Source organism: Fringilla coelebs (genome assembly GCF_963513975.1).
Source record: "Fringilla coelebs genome assembly, chromosome: 5".
Classification (NCBI taxonomy): Eukaryota; Metazoa; Chordata; class Aves; order Passeriformes; family Fringillidae; genus Fringilla; species Fringilla coelebs.
The window spans coordinates 66,179,543-66,198,574 of NC_140033.1; the positions used below are offsets into that span (position 1 = coordinate 66,179,543).

Sequence of the window (19,032 nt, forward strand, 5' to 3'; positions counted from 1 at the left end):
GGCACATGTCACTGAGTAACCTGGAAATAGGGGACTCAGTGTGTTACTCTTAACAGGCAGTATAGGTTAATTTGCACTGTGCTAAAATTTCCTCCTGTACTTCAAGGTGTGAGACTGGGAGGGAATCTTTAGGCCAACACTTTCATTTTAGCATCTGGATTTCAGCAAGGCTGGTTTTGAAGGTTTTGAACCTGATTGAGTTAAATCACCCTTCAAAGTGCAGCAAAAGCAGACCCATGCACCTCTGCATCACAGAATCACAGAACCATTCAGGCTGGAAAATACCTCCAAGACCATCAAGTTCAGCCTGTGACTAAGCCCCACCTTGCCACCCAGACCAGAGCACTGAGTGCCACATCCAGGCGTTCCTCGGACACCTTCAGGAAGGGGACTCCACTACCTCCCTGAGAACCCCCTTCCAATGTTTCACTACCCTTCCAGGGAAGAAATTCTTCCTGATGTCCAACCTGAACCTTCCCTGGTGTAGCTTGAGGCTGTGCCATCTTGTCGTGTCAAATGATGCAGTCTAAGGGTGATATATTCAAGCTGTGGGCTATGGTGGCCTCAGCTAAGCACAGCAGCATTCATATAATCAGAGAGACTGCACTGTGATGATTTCTCATGCCATTCCAGCCCAGTCTTGCAAGGTAAAATAAAAAAACAGCTAAAGGAGCAACGAGCTGTGTCACTATGGGACATAAAACTTCACAACACGGACACACAGCTCTTCCAAGGTGAGAAGAGGGTGTTTAATTTCTGACACCATTATTTGTAGATTTCCAAAAGTGACAGTGGATTGGAGGGTGATAGTGCCACCTCTCCAAGGGCACTGGAAAAACCAACAGTCCATCAAATTTCTCCTCCTCCATAAAAGAATGCAAAACAATAAGTTATTTACAGAAAGTGTGTGAGAAAGTTCATTACAAGAATGTGAACAGCAGAAGGCTTAGAAAATCTTAAAAAATCAGGGCAACAGAGCTGTTTCTCACACTCCATAACCAGAACACTGACAGATGTACCTTCACAGGATCTGCCATCAGCTGAAAGTTTGAAGCCCATGGTACAAGTGCAGTAGTAGGAGCCAGGAGTATTCTCACACTTGTGAGCACAGAGGCGGCCTGGGTAGCGCCTGCATTCATTGATATCTGCAATGACAAACACACAGAGAGCTCTGGGGATGGGCTGGCTCACTGCAATACCAGTCTGGACAAGAATGGGGTTACAAAAGTTTGATTGTTATTTTCCAGATTTAAATTTCATACTAAAGAGAGAAGAAGTCCTCAAAGTGCTCATTTAGAAGCATGCCAGAGTATAATTGGATTAGATCTATACAGGAGAAAGTTGCTTTGATATTCCAAAGGAATCTTTTGCTGTAGGTGCTTATAAAAATATCACAGAAAACAATTACACACACTCTCACAACCTTACCTTTTAACAGGGTAGCAGATAACATGTTGACAATACTAATACAGCTTCCTTTGAAGTATCAGCAGTTCTTTAATATGGTTTTAGAGTCAGCCAAATAATACAGCAGTCAATTTTACCTTCTGATGACAAAGGCTATGCACAGAGCAGTAACATTCTTTATACAGGATCATTTTGTAGGTGCTGTGGCTGCAGGTATTTGGGTTGATGGTGCAACTTACCAATACATGTCCTGCTGATGACATCAAAGCTATAGCCAGCTTTGCACTCGCAGCGATAATTGCCGGGGGCATTGATACAGACGTGCCCTTCTCCACAGGGCTGGTTGGAGGATGAGCACTCATCCACATCTACAACAAAAAGTCATTTTAAGTACACTTCTAACTACACAGACTGACATAAGAGGAACATGTTAACGTATTTTTTGTCTCCTCTGGTGGTTCTAAAGTGTTTTGGAGCAGAAAACAAGATGCTATCGTGCTCTCAGCTTGTATGAGATCAGAGTCACAAATCCAAACTATTCATACCAAAGCAGGTTAGCTCTAAGGTGTCCTTAATCTTGATGGACTTGGGATGAAAACAATGAAGTAATTAGACAATTCCTCTTTGGAGAAATTCAGGTGCAAAATTGTTTTATTATGCATAGTCATATTTGTGAATCAAATTGTCATCTAGTCTAAGATGTTTGAGATCCAGAGTCATCAGCAGTGCTTTGATAAGCCACTCACAGAATTTAAAAACACATACAAAAATCCCTGTCTTTGCAAAAACCACCTCAGTTAAAAGCCAGCCAAAGGCATCTATATCTTTCAGTGCCACTTGAATGGCTTCTGTGGGGCATTAAATTGACCTTGTGTTATCTCTCTGTACTAAGGAGATTTGGGACCACACAGCATTGTTCCATTGATGCAGTCACAGCCAATGACATTTATGGGGGCTGATAATCATTACTCCTCAAAATGTAGGATTTCCTGAGTTTTATGAAGGACAGAGGATGGATGGCTTGTCGTTCTTCACTTGCTGGGACTGCCATGAGGGAAAGAACAGATCAAGAATTGACTATGGGAAAGATAAAAACGTGGACAAAGCGCAAGAAACTGGTAAACATTTTTAAATGGTAAAAATTATTTATGTGAGTTATCTTTTTAGAACTGCTTTTTCTTCCCAGCTGCCACTCACCTACACATCTTGTTCCATCTTCATTGAGGTGGTAACCTCGGCCACAGCTGGGTGAGATTCTCTGGCAGGTGAAGGAGCCGTCAGTGTTAATACAGATCTGTCCAGCTGGGCACGGCATGTTGGTACTCAGGCATTCGTTGATATCTACAAGAGCACAAGTCAGTGTAACTCTTCCCAGTCTCAAGAGGTTTAAGGTAAGATGCTCTCATTATGTAACCCTTCAGAGAAAAGTTCTGCCTGTGGGAGAAGACAACTGTTCATGATATTTAGCTCCACTGATACAAAGCTTCCAGAGTGAATCTGGGGAGGTATAAAAGCCATAGATACCACTGAAAAGCAGTGAAAATTTGGTATAGAACTTGTATTTGTTTCAAAGCCTTTAAAAGTCTCTTCTAAACATACAAAGCGCTGATCAACAGTTCAGCTCACCAGCTTAACCAGTTCTGCTTCAGTCTGTGTGTTCTGATGGAGCTCTTAACTTCTACATGATGATCAGAGTCACAAATCCAACACCAAAATCCCCTCAACTCCACACAGAGCAGCATTTGATTCCCAGTGCATAAAGTCAGGCTGTGAAACTGCCTAAATGTTTTGAGCAAATGCATTTTACAGGCCATAACAATTGCTGCTGCAAATTGATGTGGCTTTACTGATGCCCATGACAGCAAGTTAATCAAAAGCTGCCATGGACCTGGCACCACCCGTGGCAGGCGTGTGCTTTCAAAGGGCTTGCTGTGCACAGGCACTGGCCCCCCTTGTTCTAGAGGCTGCAGTTTTGTTTTCAGTCTGTTTCCAGTGTCAGATTTCAACTCTAAGGAGAACAAGGGGCTGATAATGAGTGCAGCTTGGCAGCTGCTGCTGCTCGGCCAGTTCCACAAGTCCAAGGCTTGCTATGCCAATGGGGGAATTAAAAGTTGAGTTGAGACTTGAAAATAATACTCAAGGGAATAACTGATAGATTTGTAGGTCACATTAGACAAATCCATATAAAGTCTGCTGGAAACCAGTAATTTTAATGCATTTATATGAAGGCTATAATTCTGGTTTTGGGGAGTCTTGGAAACAAGGCTTTGGCTTGACAAGATTGTCATCAGTCTTTAAGTAAAACTCCTCTCCACAGTATGTTATAACTGTCCCATCTTTCTCATACACAGTAAGATTCTTGATGGGAATAACGTGGGACAAATCTGGAAAGACCTACATGCCTGTAAAACTGAGCAGATTAATATCAAAAGGGTTCCAGAGGATGCCATAATTACAGCTTTCCACACAAACCTTTGGCTAAAACCTTTTGGATAGAGTCAGATAAAATACATGACAATTTTTTACACATTTTGTTTCAGATAGGACACCCAAATACTTAAGCAGCTAACCACCTTAGGTAATGCCATCTCATTAATAATAGTGATCCAGTATTTAAATGTTTTATTTAAATGGCTTTCATCTGTCACTCTTACCTGTGGGATCAAAGAAAGAGCAGTGCATACACAGATGAAGAACAGCTTGAGCAGCTCAGAACCTACCCAGCAAAAGCACAACTTTTCTCCCAGGCAGCACCTGAGCATTCCCCAAGACAAGAGCATGCCTTACCAATACAGTTGCCCAGTGCATCTTGTATAAAGCCACTCATGCACTGTAGCTTGGGGCGGCAGCGGAAAGATCCTGGAGTATTCTGACAGATAAAATCGGGGGGGCAGTTATGAGTACCAGTCTCACACTCGTCAATATCTGGTACATCACAAAAAGAAATTGTTAGCAGGAGTTAGAAGGGTTCCTTCAGTGCATTTAAAACATAAGACATAATTAAATTCATCACATAGATTAATCCTCAGTATACCTTCCTAGAATTCTGTGATCCAGGGTGAATCTGACTGCCTCAGAAAATATCTCAATAAAACCAGGTAGGTTAAGATTTTTTTACAATTGCATTAATAATATTATATACAGGGGGGTGTCTGTGCATGCTATGCTTTACAAGTTTAGTTCTCACAACTAAATGATTCAAAACTATTATAGAGCACCTAAAGCATCACATTCAGCACTCCTCAGCCTTGATTCAGCAGTGTGCTTAGATTTGAAGTCAGGAAGATTTAATTACCCAATTTTAATTTTAGCTTTAGATCCAATGCAGATATTGTTCATTTAAGTTAATTAATTGGCCTTGATTCCCATCCATATTAAGGCTTGCAATATCCCTGCATTATCATGCTTTAAAATGCACATAAATATGACTTCTGCTTACTTTAATATTCTACTCCAGTTCAGAATAGACAATGAATATTTCTGAATAAATTATTGTTCATGTAAAGCAGATAAAGGAGACAACAGCAAATGAGGCTTCACTCAGGAATGTAGTCCTGTCCACGTAAAGCAATTAAAATTTAATGTTTGCCAACTGGCAATGGGATGAAATCTCCTAAAACTATCAAAATACAGAAACTCTCCAGCAAAAGGATACCTTGGCTTTCTCATTCATGCATTTGATACAACAGTAGCCCAAGAGTTTTGTGGGACTTAAAAAATGAGTGTGGAGACCATTTGAAGTTTAGGTTGGGTTAATACTGAATTGGGTTTAGCAGGGTTCTACATGTAGCACAGCTCAGTCATGTTACTTGGCATTTAAAAACCATACATGACTATTTTTGTCACTTTACATAGCATTAATAATTAACATTATTAACATATCTTACCGAGATAAATTACTATCTGTAGTTCTATTTTTCCAACAGAGAAATATGTTAATATTTGCCAGTAAGCTATTTGTTGGCCTAAATCTGATGTCATTCAAACCAAGGGGAGTGTTACTTGAGAGGGCTTTCAAAGTTACACCAAGATACTTTCAAAAATCTTGTATGATGTTCTGCAGGTTTGGCATTGCAGTTTGTTCATCAGCTTTTTTTATTCAATCTATTTATTATTCATCAATGATCAGTTCCTACAGTAAAACCTTACCTAAAATTTTGGTTGAGTTAATTTACTCAGTGGAATGAAATTAGTTTATTTATAAAGCAGTCTAAGCTTAGGGGGAACAGCCATGGTGAAAACCAATTCCACATCAACTGGAGTGTGCTGCTAATTTATATCTCTGTAAAGGCAGCACACACCAGGTGAAGTTACCAATGCACGTAAGAGCCTTCTTTAAGCTAGATGGAACTCGAAACAAGTAACTTTTTAGTAAGGACTGTTACCTTTGTGTTCAAACACAGCTAGTCAAGAACAGTGGTTTTAACCCCTTTACATTTTTAAATCCCTAGGAATGCTGTGATTAAGAAATTAATCCCTTTGTAACCTCCTAAGGATAAAAGCTTGCTTTATTTTTCTAAGGATGCATCTACCCTCATATTTTCAAACTGAATCACCTGGTTGCTCCACTTGCCACACTTTTTTTCACACTCCAGCATGTGCAAACTCGATTCATTCAGGTGCATCCAAACCATCAGATATGCTCCACGAGCAGGACTTAGGCACTCCACTCACAAATGAGCAATCAATCCCACAGACCAGACCGGAGCTAGCCAGAAATAATCTCCAGGGTATGGTGTATAGTGTGAGTTCTGGGCCTCGGTAATCACCTGGTTTAGTCTCCAGACCAGCTCCAACACAAACTGCCACTGTGAAATGCAGTTATCTTTCCTGGAAGTCTTTGCAGCAGCCCCCAGCTGCAAGATTTTTTTGCAAGGTGACAGGTGGGAAAACTGCTGTCCTTGAAGTGTGTGTTCCTCAGCTACATGTGCATTTACCAAAGAGCATGGCACAATGATGTGCTCAGTGTTTAACTTCAGCCTGGAAGATCCCAGTTTCTCTGCACAGAACATACCTTTGCAACGACTGTCATCGGTCAGCTCGTAGCCAGTGCCGCAGCTCGTGTCCCGCTGGCAGCGGAAGGATCCCAATGTATTGACACAGGTCTGTCCAATCCCACAGTTGTGTGTCCCAGTGATGCATTCATTAATATCTACAACAGGCAGAATTATTTAAAAATAAACAAGAGAGAGTAAATAAGAAGCATGACATCCCTGGGAAGTGACAGGTCGAAGGCTCGCTGTGGGCACACCTCCAGCTAGGCATTCCTCTGAGCATCTGAACTCAAAGGTGTGGATTTGGCCTCACATTCACATCCTGCTACACAGCTGTCACCAGGGCATGAGCCAGCAAAGACATCTGGACCCTGTTGGTACCAGCTCTGGCTGATACACTGCACTTAAGAAGAGGAAGTTTAACTGAGCGAGAGCAAAAACTCAGCATCACCTCATTGAGTCAAGAAGTCGATGATGTCTCTGGGTATGTCTGAAGTTGTTACAGCTAGGATGTGCAAACATGGTCTGCTGGTGGAGTTGGCAGTGTTTGGTTTATGTTGGACTCGATGATCTCTAGGGTCTTTTCCAACCTCAGTGATTTCATGGTCAGATTACAGTGACTTTATGAATGAGGCAAACTTTCAGAAATCCTCACTTTGCTCTGCATCCCCCCAACATTGGGTTGTGGCACTGTCTGAGCCAAGCTGACTTTCTACCTCACAGCCACTGATAGACATTTCCTTTGTGAATTTCTTCTTCATTTCAACTTTGAATGCATAAGAAAATCTGACATCCATCTGTATTAAATGTAAAAGCTCTTCCTTTTTATATATCCAACTAGGTTAGTGCTATTCTCCAACCATCAATATCTACTTTATATTCTGAAATTTGTATCTGAGGTATTTAAGATTACATTTCCAGTCACTGACAGAAAAAGGCACTCTCCATCTGGAACACTTGTCATCCTTGAATAGCTCTGCAGGATAGGCAAGGTGAGCTATGCCCTGGGAGGGCTCAGATCCCTCAGCAACAAGGAGCCTGGGCTCACTAGCTCAGACCCAAATGTCACATTGCACATGCCTGAAGTCAAATGCAACCTCTATCCCTGCCCATTTCATTTGATGCCACAGATCAGAAGATGCTGACTGGGAAGGCACCCACAGGGATCATTGAGTCCAACCCCTGGCCCTGCACAGACACCCCAACAGTCCCCCCTGTGCACCCTGAGAGCCTTGGCCGAGCCCTCCCGCAGCTCTGGCAGCCTTGGGGCCGTGACCATGCCCTGGGGAGCCTGGGCAGTGTCTGACCACACTGAGGGGTGCAGGAAGAACCAGTTCTTCTTCTGGGAGAAACTCACAATCCTTCCTTGGCAGTTTTCATGCCACTCATGGAGTCCAGAACGTTAATCCTTTCTGTCAGTTGTGTCTTTAACAAGCTAAAGAATCCTACTCTATTTATTTTGTCTGCCTTATCAATAACAATCCACTTTTACAAGAGAGAATAGGTATTCTGTGTTGGTTTAATTCACAACAACAAGTTCAAACTCTGCCTCTTCTCCATTCTAAATTCCCCATCTTTTCCACTGACCCTCTCTTAACTTCATCTTCTCACAATTCTCATTTCAATACTCCATTCAAATCAACTTTTTATGACTTCATCTCTTTCCCCAGCTGACATAAGCATATTCTGGTCTCTTCTCTCTGGGTATTTTTCTATCTATCCTTGCTCTTTTAAAACAAGAATGTTTATAATCAAAACAATGGCTCTGTTTCTTTTACCTTCACAGGTGATGCCATCTGGTTGAAGCTGATAGCCAACAAAGCAGGAGCAGACGTAACTGGATCCTGTGTCTCTGCACTGCTGAGAGCAGGGACCACCACCTAATGAATATGTTAAAAGGCCTCATGTAATTAAGAGGCTCTTCATAGGAACTGAAACAAACCATTAATTTACAGGATACTTGATTTATTTAGAAAAGAAGTTAATACACATTTACAAAAGAAAGAAAGGGCTAAGCACTGAAAGCTCTAACAATTAATAAAAGAAGGATTATCATGACAGAAAGAGAATACTACAGAGAATTTACACAAAATTTGGCTCATTATTAAGAAAACTTTTTTTGACCTTGTTAAAATAGAAATTAATACTAAAAATAGTTCATATTCTAAAAATAGAGAAAAGGTTATATACTTCCAACAACAAATATTTGTTGTAAGGCTGCAGATATTCTTAGTACAAACAAAACCCATGTCCTGTTCTTCAGAATGGCTGGATAGGCATTAAACAAAAGGTGTGAGATGGGCACAATCCATGTGAGCAATTGCAGCTATAATACATTACAAATAATTTTTAAAGTACAACAATTTCTAATGAGGACAAGGCCATTAATGCATCACTGAAAATTAAGTGGAGCCATAGTTTTGTAGATGAGATCAACAGCCTCTGCTCTCTGAATCTCTGCTAATGCTGTGAGCTCCATCCTGACACAGTAAAACCTCTAGTGGGAGTGTCAGAAGAACAGAATTCATTTCCCCATGTCACATGAAGGTGCTCCAAAACAAATTGCTGGAAGTTCCACTTCCTAGGAAATTTAAGTTTGCCCTGTTAAATTTCAGTAAATTGCAAGTACTTTTGGCATGCCAAGTTTATCAGAAAATATCCTTTAGAGAGAACCACCAACTGGCAATTAGCAATACCAATCCATCTCCTGCAGGCAGCTGATTAACTGAGAAATGCAACAACTGATTACATGAAGAAATAATGCTAGGAAAATATGTAACACATATTTCTATGTCATTTCCTCTAATTGGCAACTTGAGACAAGGAGGAGAGGCACTGTTGACTCTGGTTCACCAATGACCTGGTAGATATTCCCACTCTCTCCAGAGTGTTACAGCTGTAGAACATGGAGCACAGTGAATAATTTTTTCAGCTGGAATATAAGCCGATTCAATTGATCTTATCCTAAATACATTTCTGAGTTCTGAAATGCTGGCAGAAAACAATGAATCACTGCTGGTTTAGGTTTATAGACATGTAAATCATATGTGACAAGCAATAAATCAGAATGCTTAGCAGAGCAATATTCCAAATGCACATTTCCAAGGGGGCAGAGCAGCATGACTAATCAGAACAATAGCCACTTTTGTCTTCCTTTTTTTCAGGTGATGCATCTCTAACATAAACAAGTTTAATTTCATATTCAAACACCCTGATACTCAAACACCAGGAGAAGAATAAAAGATGCACATATTTGATATAGGATCACCATATTCTGAAGAATCCAAAGTACTCCACAGGTTCAAGGGTGACACTTCTGAGGTATTACCCGCTAGAAGTTAAGCAGAAGCACAGAGACAAATGTATTGTCTCAGTTTCAGTTGGATAAGATGGACTCCACTGTGAGACACAATGCCTCCCTTGTATTTGGGCACTATTTAGGCATCACATAAGGGCCCATTACTCCTTGGAAAGGCTCTTCTTCACGGCTTTTTTACCCAGAACTATCCTAGGCAAAGGGCTCTGGCTAGATCTAATTTGGCTTCACTTTATGGAAAGCAATCCCAAAAGAGCTGGCTAGCAGGACTAGTCACCTGACTCACCTCTGCAGCCATCATGCAGATAAGGATCTTCCTGGTCCAGTTCCTCCTTTGAAATTTCAACTAGAAAGAGGAGAGATAGGCATTAGAGGAGAAAGCACTTTTCTTCTCAAGGTAAAATACTGTGTGCTTGGGATAGGACTCACACCAGGGTTTTGGACAAACCAGAACAAAATTAAAAAGCATTATTTACATATTTTACAACTATTTCTTACTTAAATTTGACATTCAAATGCTCATGGCCATGGGGCATTTTCCATCTGACTGATTCAATATGAAAGTCTGTGATCATAGATTACATATGGACTGATATTTTCAAACACAGGTTCTTAATGTCAGGCTTTTAACCAGAGCTTAACCTCATTTTCATAAGGCATGTTGTTGAGGCATGCTGGGCTTCCACTGACTTTATAGCAGCTTGGGGTACTCAGAGATTTAATGAGAATCAGATTAACCTCAGTTATTTATTTAGACTTCATTCCAAAAAGAACTCCACACCTAAGTTTTTGGGCACATACTTATGGCATTCTTCCAAATATATACTTCTACTTTATATATATATATATGTACTTAATATGCTTATTGAAGAGTTTTGATCTGTGGTACTCCTGCCCCATGTATGTATTCCAAGAGTCCATTCTCTCCACATGAGGACATACAAGGGCCAAACACATCCCTGAACCCACTGCCTCCCCAAAGAACCAGCTGATGGACTTCCTCCAATCCCACAGCTTTGAACAGCTTTGTCTTCCTTTTTTTCAGGTGATGCATCTCTAACATAAACAAGTTTAATTTCATATTCAAACACCCTGATATTCAAACACCAGGAGAAGAATAAAAGATGCACATATTTGATATAGGATCACCATATTCTGAAGAATCCAAAGACAACAGCACAGACAAACTGCCCAAAAGGGATTTTCCAGATGTCACCTCAGAAGGGGGACACTGAGACAAGCCAGGCTTGAAAGACCTGGAACAGCTCTGATAACGTGCTGGCTCAAGCAGATCAGTGCAAGCTTTTGTGATGGGGCTTGTGTTTAAATGATGCATTGGGATGATGTCCCCCAGAATCTGTGGCTTGTGATCTGCCAGCCATTGGTGTGTTTTCAGTGCTCAGCAGCCCATGAGGGAGGCAACACCACAGAGCACAACTTGTCTGCAGTTTCAGGTCTGTCTAAGTGAAAAAGGGGAAAATAATTCCAAATAAAGCCTGTAAGGGTCAGTCTGTACCCATCTATCCTCTTCAGCTCTGTGGACCAGGTATGGAGAAGGGTGTCAGGAGCTGCTGCCATCCAGGTACCCCTCTGTTTTGGTAATACCAAAAGAAACATTTTCCACACTTCCTGGAGATCTTAGTTGTCCCAGGCAGTCCAGGCATTTCAAATCCCCCTGGTTTCTGGGCATTTACCTCTCACATAATGGCAACATTTTCATTCTGCTGAGCTGGCAAAGGCACTCTAGCTTTTCAACACAATTCTAAGAATTGTTTGTTGATTTTCATTTTAATTAAGCATTTCTCAGTGGGCAAAATGCCATTAAAATTAATAGCTTATATTCAGCTTCCAAGGTAAGATCATTAATTGCCAAAATAAACTCTTGTACATTTAAGTTCTGACATCAGAAACGAAGTGACCTCTTTCTGCCTCTTCAACAACAGTTGTTCCAGCTGTTAGTAGCCAAAAAAAATGAGGTCCAAATGAGGCATCAGTAAATTACATCATTAGATGAGATGTCAAATTAGAGGAATTCCAACAGAAATAATTTGAAGTGAAAACACTCCTTGTACCCTGTATCATTTTGTGTCTCACTCTTTTAAGTATGCAATAAAATACCTGGCTCTTTTTTAGGAGCATAATCACTGACAGACAGATCAATGCCTTCTTGACCTTTCCCACAGCAAGTTCTGAAGACAATTCCACACTGATATCCCATCTTCGGGTTGGGCTCACAACTCTGTCCTTGAACTTGAGCAGCCTTTCCCAGCAAACAACAGTAACAGCATGTCTGTTAAAAAGAAAATGAAAATGTTAACAAAGTGAAAGCAATGAAAGCTTTGACAATGATGTCAGTAGTTATCTCACCTTGGCACTGATGGAAAATGTTCTACAAACTCTTCAAGAACAGCACAGAAGCAAGGACAGGACAAGTTAATCCTCTGGAGCCTTCCTTTATTGAAATTGAGAAGATGCTGCTGATTTATTCAGTTCTCAGCCTGGCTGTCAGAAAGCAGCAAAAGTGTTTGGTTCTCTGGAACTGGTGTCTGCCAATTGCTACTGTCACACAAAAGCAGATTTAAGCCTTTTTTTATTAGTTTTTTCAGTCTTCCAGACTCTGTGCTTGAAGAAAATTGCCAGCACCATTACACAGAACAGACAGGACATAAAATAACTAAACTTTCAACTAAATTTCTATGCTTTGAGCACCACACCTGCTAAAAAGAAGGCAACCATGAAATGCTGTGCATTACTTTGAGATGTCCATCCCTGCCTATATTCTAAGTTTTCCCCTGTAAGGAATTACGTGTTTCTCTCCCTGCACTGAACTGAAAGGCACTTTTAAAACTTAGAGCAGCATGAAGTCAAGACAGTAACAGCATCCTGAGGAATGTAAGTTTTCCATTTTGCATGATGTCATTAAATACACAACAGAAACTTCTCTGTGCAGCAGACCGCTGTAGGGCTGGAACTCCTCTCTCCTGGCCTCGTCTCCTGGGGTGTTGTTTTCATGCCCTCCCAGTCTCTGGGATACATTTTTTCCTTTGCTTACTCTTGTTTGGTGAGATGGTTTCTATTACCCATTTTTTTTACCAGTTCCTGCAACTACTTCCATCCAGTGGCAGATACTCCAGCTTCATCCTATTATGTCTGGGATAATTCCATATTTTCTGGCATTTTTGGATGACTTTAGAAATAAACCCTTGATGATTGAAACATTTCACAATATTTATTCTAACATATCAAGCAGTTCCCTGAGGCATTCTTCTCAAAGTTTTTAAATGTATGATGATAATTTTGTTAATTTTCAATTTTCCCAATTAGAAGACAAAAAAATTAAAGTGAGCCTAAGATTCATTACTTGACTTAAACCTGCATATTTTTGATAACCAGATCTTATTTAAGTTATTGAATAGGCTGATGCCTTGACAAATTCTGACAATATACAATTCTGGTACCCTCACTGGCTTCTGCTGGAAGACTCAGTCCGCTTCTTTATCTTGTCACAGGATGTTAATTTCGGGAGTTAGAGTTTCTCTTGAATTTTTTTGAAGAGTAATGATTAATTTTGCTGTTCTTTGAGCTGTTAAACCGCCTTAAGTTCCTTAAGGCTGAGCCACCACTTGAAAAGCCTCTGTCTCCAGCTTGTGTGAAACTTCAAGTACAGAACTTGCTAAATCTTACAATATCTGTAAGACACTGCATCTGCAATTAACATAATTGTGTGCCCTGAACCATTTGTTCCAACCCATTTATTCTAACTGTGAATGATGCATCTTGATTTAACATCATGATAATGAGAATAATTCATGCTATACTTCAGCCAAAATGATCCAGAGATGGAAAGTGTCAAGTGTTTTCTTAACTGGTATGTTGGTTTTGCTCAGCCTGGTTTTTGGTAGTGGGGGGCCACAGAGGAGGCTCCTGTGGGAAGCTGCTGGAAGCTTCCCCCATGTCTGGTAGAGCCAATCTCTGATGGCTCTGAGCATGGACTGCCACTGGCCAAGGCTGGGCCAGTTAGAGATGATGGTAATGCCTCTGTGATAACGTATTTGAGATGAAAATCAAAACAAAGAGAGTGGGGCAGTGTTAATTCCAGATAGAGAAGAGGAGGAGGTGAGAATGTGTGAGGGAAACAACCTGGAGACACCGAGGTCAGTGGAGAAGGAGGGGCAGGAGCTCCTCCAGGGGCCAGAGCCAAGATTCCTCTGCAGGCCCTGGTGATGTCCAACAGTCAAGTTGTTATTCTACCCTTTCACTGCCTGTAGGCCTCTGCTTCTTAAGCCACCCCAATAATAATATCAAACCTTTTCCCCTCTGGTATTAGCAAAATCCCAGGCAGCTTCAAAGCCATGCCTTGCTCCTCATGTTTAATTAGGCAGCTGTGTCCTGCCTGAATTCCTGTGATCCCTTGACTGCCTTCTCACAGAAAGGAATAAAGGAATAAAGTTACACGTGAGAAACTTGAAGTTATATTTTTTTGTGAGATTAGGAAGCACCTGAAGTTCCTTAGATTAATAAGGTCTTTTGATTATGTAAGGTTTACAACAGTTTTAGGATATTTCTTATTATTTATGTTCGGATTGAAGTCGCCAGTTTTGGTGTGAATCCTGTAGTAACTCTGCTTTTGGTATCTGTCCACAAGAGGTCTCTCCCTTGCTGAAATCCATTAGATGCTAACCAACAAAACCACTAATAACTCAGAGGAATTTTCTAGAACTCTGAGAAAGCTAAACAAAAATTAAAACTATTTTCAACAGTCCAAAGCAATAAAATTTTTGTGCTCACCTATTATACACAACCAAAGTATTCACGACAAAACTTTGAGATAAGGACAGATCTCAACCTTTGAAAATTGCCTACGCCAAATTTTGGGGAAAATGTCCAAGTACCTTAAAGGTGGTCAAATTTCTAGAAGCTGCACTCCTTTCTGCAAGGCTGTTGTGGCACAAACTTCCAGAAAATAATTTCTACATCTCGTGTAGCATCACATCTGGAAACTGATTGCTTTCTTTTGATGAAGATTTTAAAGATTAATCATTCATTTTGCATCTCTTTTTCTTCTAAGGCTAGAAAAACTATGCTTCCAAACAATCAGAGGAGAAAATTCTGCCCCTCATTTTCTATGCCTGTTGCCTTTATGTGTAAAAGCTAAGGCAAATGTTTCTGAGATATGGTCTTTTTATCTTCTTTCCAATACCAAGCTTTGCATTCGAAGGAAAGATTTGCTGCCTCATTTGCTGCAAAGGGCTGCAATTAATCCTACAAACTGAATTACTAAATCATTCTTTCTGCTTCCTTGAAGGAGACAAAGAAGATCCAAAAGACATGACCTAAGATTAAAAAATTTCACCAACTTAGGCAAAATGAGATTCAAGTTTGTTTACCACAGCAAGGCACAACTTCCAGACATTGTATGTCTCAAGGTGATCAAATTCAAAATGTATTCAACAGCAGAAATGATGAATTGTTCACTGATATTAGATCATAAGTCATCTATGTCCCCCATGGATCAGAGATTACCTTCAAAGATGCCCCTACCTCAGTGAAGTTGTTAAGTGTAGGATGTTCCTGTTAGGGAGTGGAAGGGCAGAATGTGACTCAGCAAGATTAATTAGCTCAGACTATGTTCATACCAGTAAATTAAACAGGGACAGAATGTGGGCTCAGGGCATTACCCCACAATCACCTGTAATTTTTAAATATCAGCAAGCTCTTATGGCATCTAACACTCCACCAGCAGCTACGTGACAGCTGTGCTGAGCCCTTTCTTCTCAGAGCCAGACATCAAGGCCCAGCCCAATTTGTTTAATAATAAAACTGTCACTATCAAAATCTGCCATCTTCAAACACCATTAAGTCTTCTTCCTCATGCTGACATGCCCACACAGGGAAACATCAGGCAGCTGGTGGGTCAGGGGGTTTCCTTGCACAGCTGCATTCTGGTTTAGAGTTGTCCTATGGCATGTGGTTAAAAGAGTACTGCTGCTAAAATCCTGTCTTGGGTAACCAGCACTTGGATCTGCACAGTCCTCACCATCAGTCCTTGGTCATCTGCTCAGAGCCCTTCAAAATATTGACATAGAGGGTGAAATATTATTTTATGCTGCACCCAGGGTGAGGGGGACATGCTTCCCAGTAGTAAAGGCTGCACACAGGAATTCTTGTGTGCCAAGACCTGGACATCATCAACAAGGGATGCACAAGGTGCAGACAGACTCAGGAGAACCCAACAGTGTTCTCCTCATTAGCATGTGTTACCTTTCTTCTGCTCTCAGGGAGAAACTGGATTACTTCCAGCCCTAGAATCAGTGACATCCCACTGACAGGAGCAGATCAAGCTGGCATTTTCTAGAATATGAAACTTGTCAGTCAGACACTGTCTGCCATCCTCTGTATAGTAGTTTTTTTTTATTTTAACTGAATAAAGCATTCAGCATTTTGAAGCAGTGGGAAGAACTAAAATCATTCTCATCTGTTCTCATCACCATGGAAAGAAATCCATAACAAGACCAAAGCTGTTCATGACTAGTTCATGGTCAAGGTCATGATCTTACTGGTGGAACTTTCTTCCAAAAGTACTCTGAAGAAAGGTATAACTGTGCTCCCCTCCAGGCAGCGAGAGACAAGACAGCAATGAAGGTGGAGGGCAGGGCACAGATTAATTGCAGATGCCAACAACAGGCATTTTTATTCTGATATCAAATGCTGGTATCACAGGCTTACAGATCTCTCCATCCAGTTGTAAATCAAAGTCATGTTAACTTAGAACACTTACACAAGCTAGAATTACAAATACTCTGAGAGGAATTTCTTCAGTCCTACCCCTTTGGACCACCAATATTGAAAGCCAGTGAGTCTGACCAGTGACCTTAGGCCAAGATGCTTTAGTGAAAGCTGAAGTCTGAAATGTGTCAGAGTTTCTCACCATCCATCACTGCAGCACTGATGTCTTCTTTTCATGCAGCAGTAGTTTCCTGAGCAATTACCCATTCAAGATTTTCCATCCTTTTGCATTCTCCCCTCTGCCTCAGCTAAAATGCAATGTGACAGTCTGCTTTGCTGAAGAGGGCTCCATTTCTCAAAGGGAAGGACAAAGTGAACAACCTTAACAGAGACATGAGGTGCTGGTGGGAAAAAACTGTTCATGTGCAGCAAACCAAGTCAAATAACCTTCAGGGCCAACCCTGAATAACTTCAATTCCACTTCTTAGAGACAAACAGGAGCATCTCTGTGTCAGAACCCAGGACATTCCTCTGACTGCCCTGGGTGACTCAAGACCCTGGCAGGAGGCTCAGAGACCTTGGCACAGAGTCAAAAACACCTGTGCCTTTGATTTTAACCCATGGAAACAATGACCAACTTTGTGCAAGAAGTTACAAGCCACAAGAGTTTGAGTAGAATGTTAGTGAATTTGTCACAGGGTGAAAAAGTAGAATTTTGGGGTTTTAGAATGGGGGTTCAAGACGCAAGATGGAGGAGTCTGGGCATGTCCTGTCCTCCTTCTTGTCCTCCATCTTCTGCTGTGGTGGTGGCAGTTTTGGACTGGTTTAGAATAGAGACAGATTGTCTGACATAGGTGATAGGTATTGGAAAATTATTGTAAATAAAGTACATGTAGTTTTTAGTACAAAAGCTAACACCACCCCAAGGGCAGGGACTGAGCCACAACCCGACCTGCCAGACAGATCTCAGCAGGTCAGAGAAGGAATGTAATAAATAAGAGAAAATAAACAACCTTGAAAACCAGAGCTGAGGAATCTCAACTTCCTCGACTGCAGGGCTGGGAAAAAAGACTTTTTAATACTTTGGGAGCCATTTCAATCACACAAAACCTGAGACCTCTGACGTCTCACCTTGAAGTACTCAGCTTCACAGGTGGAATTTTTGGCAATATGAGAGTCACACTCCTCGCGCGCGTTGGCAAATTCGACCCCGTCAGAGCAGGACTGCTTCTCCAGCTGGCTGCGGCAGCACTGCACCTGGGTCATGCTGCAGCACAGGGAAGAGAGGGGAGAACAATGTCACATCTGGGCCAGGAACACGATACAACACTTGACAATTAGCACTCCTACTAGTTGTGTGGAAAGGGGTTTCTGTGGAAGCGCTGTTCCAGCACAAAGACATTCTCTGGGAGGAGGCAGAGTGTCTGTGCGACGTGGTTAATACAGTTTCATTGCTGATCTACCTTGCAGTCTGTCCTAGCAACTTTTTTAAACAAATGGGTAACTTCAACCACACCTGCCTCAGGGCTCAAGGAACTCAGGGCTGCATTCTGGCATGTTTTGTGACTGCTGTTGGCTGAGGAGACTGATGGAAGGGAGAAGTTATTGTATTTGCAGGGTGCCCCATGGCAGGAAGGAATGATGGATCAGACTCCATGTTCTCAGAAGGCTGATTTATTGTTTTATGATACTATATTATATTAAGGAATACTAAACTAAACTATACTGAAGAAAACAGAAAGGATACTTACAGAATGCTAAAAGGATACTAATGAAAACTCATTACTCTTTCCAGAGTCCCGACACAGCTTGGCACTGCTTGGCCAAAGAGTGAAAACACTCACACCAGAAACCAATGAAACAATCACCTGTGGTAAACAATGTCCAAACATATTCCATTTGTGAGCACAACACAGGAGAAGCAAATCAGATAACTATTGTTTTCCTTTTTCTCTGAGGCTTCTCAGCTTCCCAGGAGAAAAACCCGGGCGAAGGGATTTTTCAGAGAATGTGACTGTTTCAAGAAGTCAGGCCCTGGATCTTGTGAAAGTCTGCAATCCCAGCCTACCCTGGCACCTGCTGGCCCAAACCAACAGGTATGGCATGTGGAAGGAAGATCAGAGCACTGTTCTGTGGGACACCTGGAGATAATGGAGAGAAATGAAGATACCAAGAGAAGTCACAGGAAAAAACAGCAGAGTGTATTGGAAGCAAGAGGAAAAGAAAGACAAGGGAAAGAAAAGTATTACAGGGCAGGGAGATGTGGAGAGGAGACAGGATAAAATTGTGCAGGAAACTTAGTTTTGTTACACTGCTCATTAAATCACTATTTTAGCTTAATGTCAGGGAAAAAGCTGGAAACTTGTTCCTGCAGGGGAAAAAAAAAATCTGCATGAGGAGGCTTTAAACTCCTCCAAACTGGTTGCTGCTGTCACATGAATACAAAACCCGGGGAAGACCTTTCTCCTCTCCCCACTCTGCTTTTATGTGTAACTCTGCTTTGCTGGGCAGTTTTGTGGATAAAACTCTTCCACCATTGCTTTCTGTTACAGACACTGGGAAACAGAGAAAAAAATACCCTGTACTCCT

At 41.3% G+C, this 19,032-nt stretch overlaps 1 protein-coding gene across 1 annotated transcript in view; it reads right to left on the reverse strand.

Annotated features, from left to right (window-relative positions):
* Positions 1 to 19,032, reverse strand: part of FBLN1 (fibulin 1) — a gene marked incomplete at its 5' end in the record, with an annotated part of 74,569 nt that overhangs the window by 36,332 nt on the left and 19,205 nt on the right. The window contains 9 exons of the mRNA XM_084205847.1: positions 1,020 to 1,145; positions 1,647 to 1,775; positions 2,605 to 2,748; positions 4,195 to 4,332; positions 6,422 to 6,559; positions 8,180 to 8,281; positions 10,004 to 10,063; positions 11,836 to 12,007; positions 17,575 to 17,710. Coding sequence (XP_084061973.1) covers positions 1,020 to 1,145; positions 1,647 to 1,775; positions 2,605 to 2,748; positions 4,195 to 4,332; positions 6,422 to 6,559; positions 8,180 to 8,281; positions 10,004 to 10,063; positions 11,836 to 12,007; positions 17,575 to 17,710 — 1,145 coding nt within the window. The remainder of the gene's footprint in view (positions 1 to 1,019; positions 1,146 to 1,646; positions 1,776 to 2,604; positions 2,749 to 4,194; positions 4,333 to 6,421; positions 6,560 to 8,179; positions 8,282 to 10,003; positions 10,064 to 11,835; positions 12,008 to 17,574; positions 17,711 to 19,032) is intronic.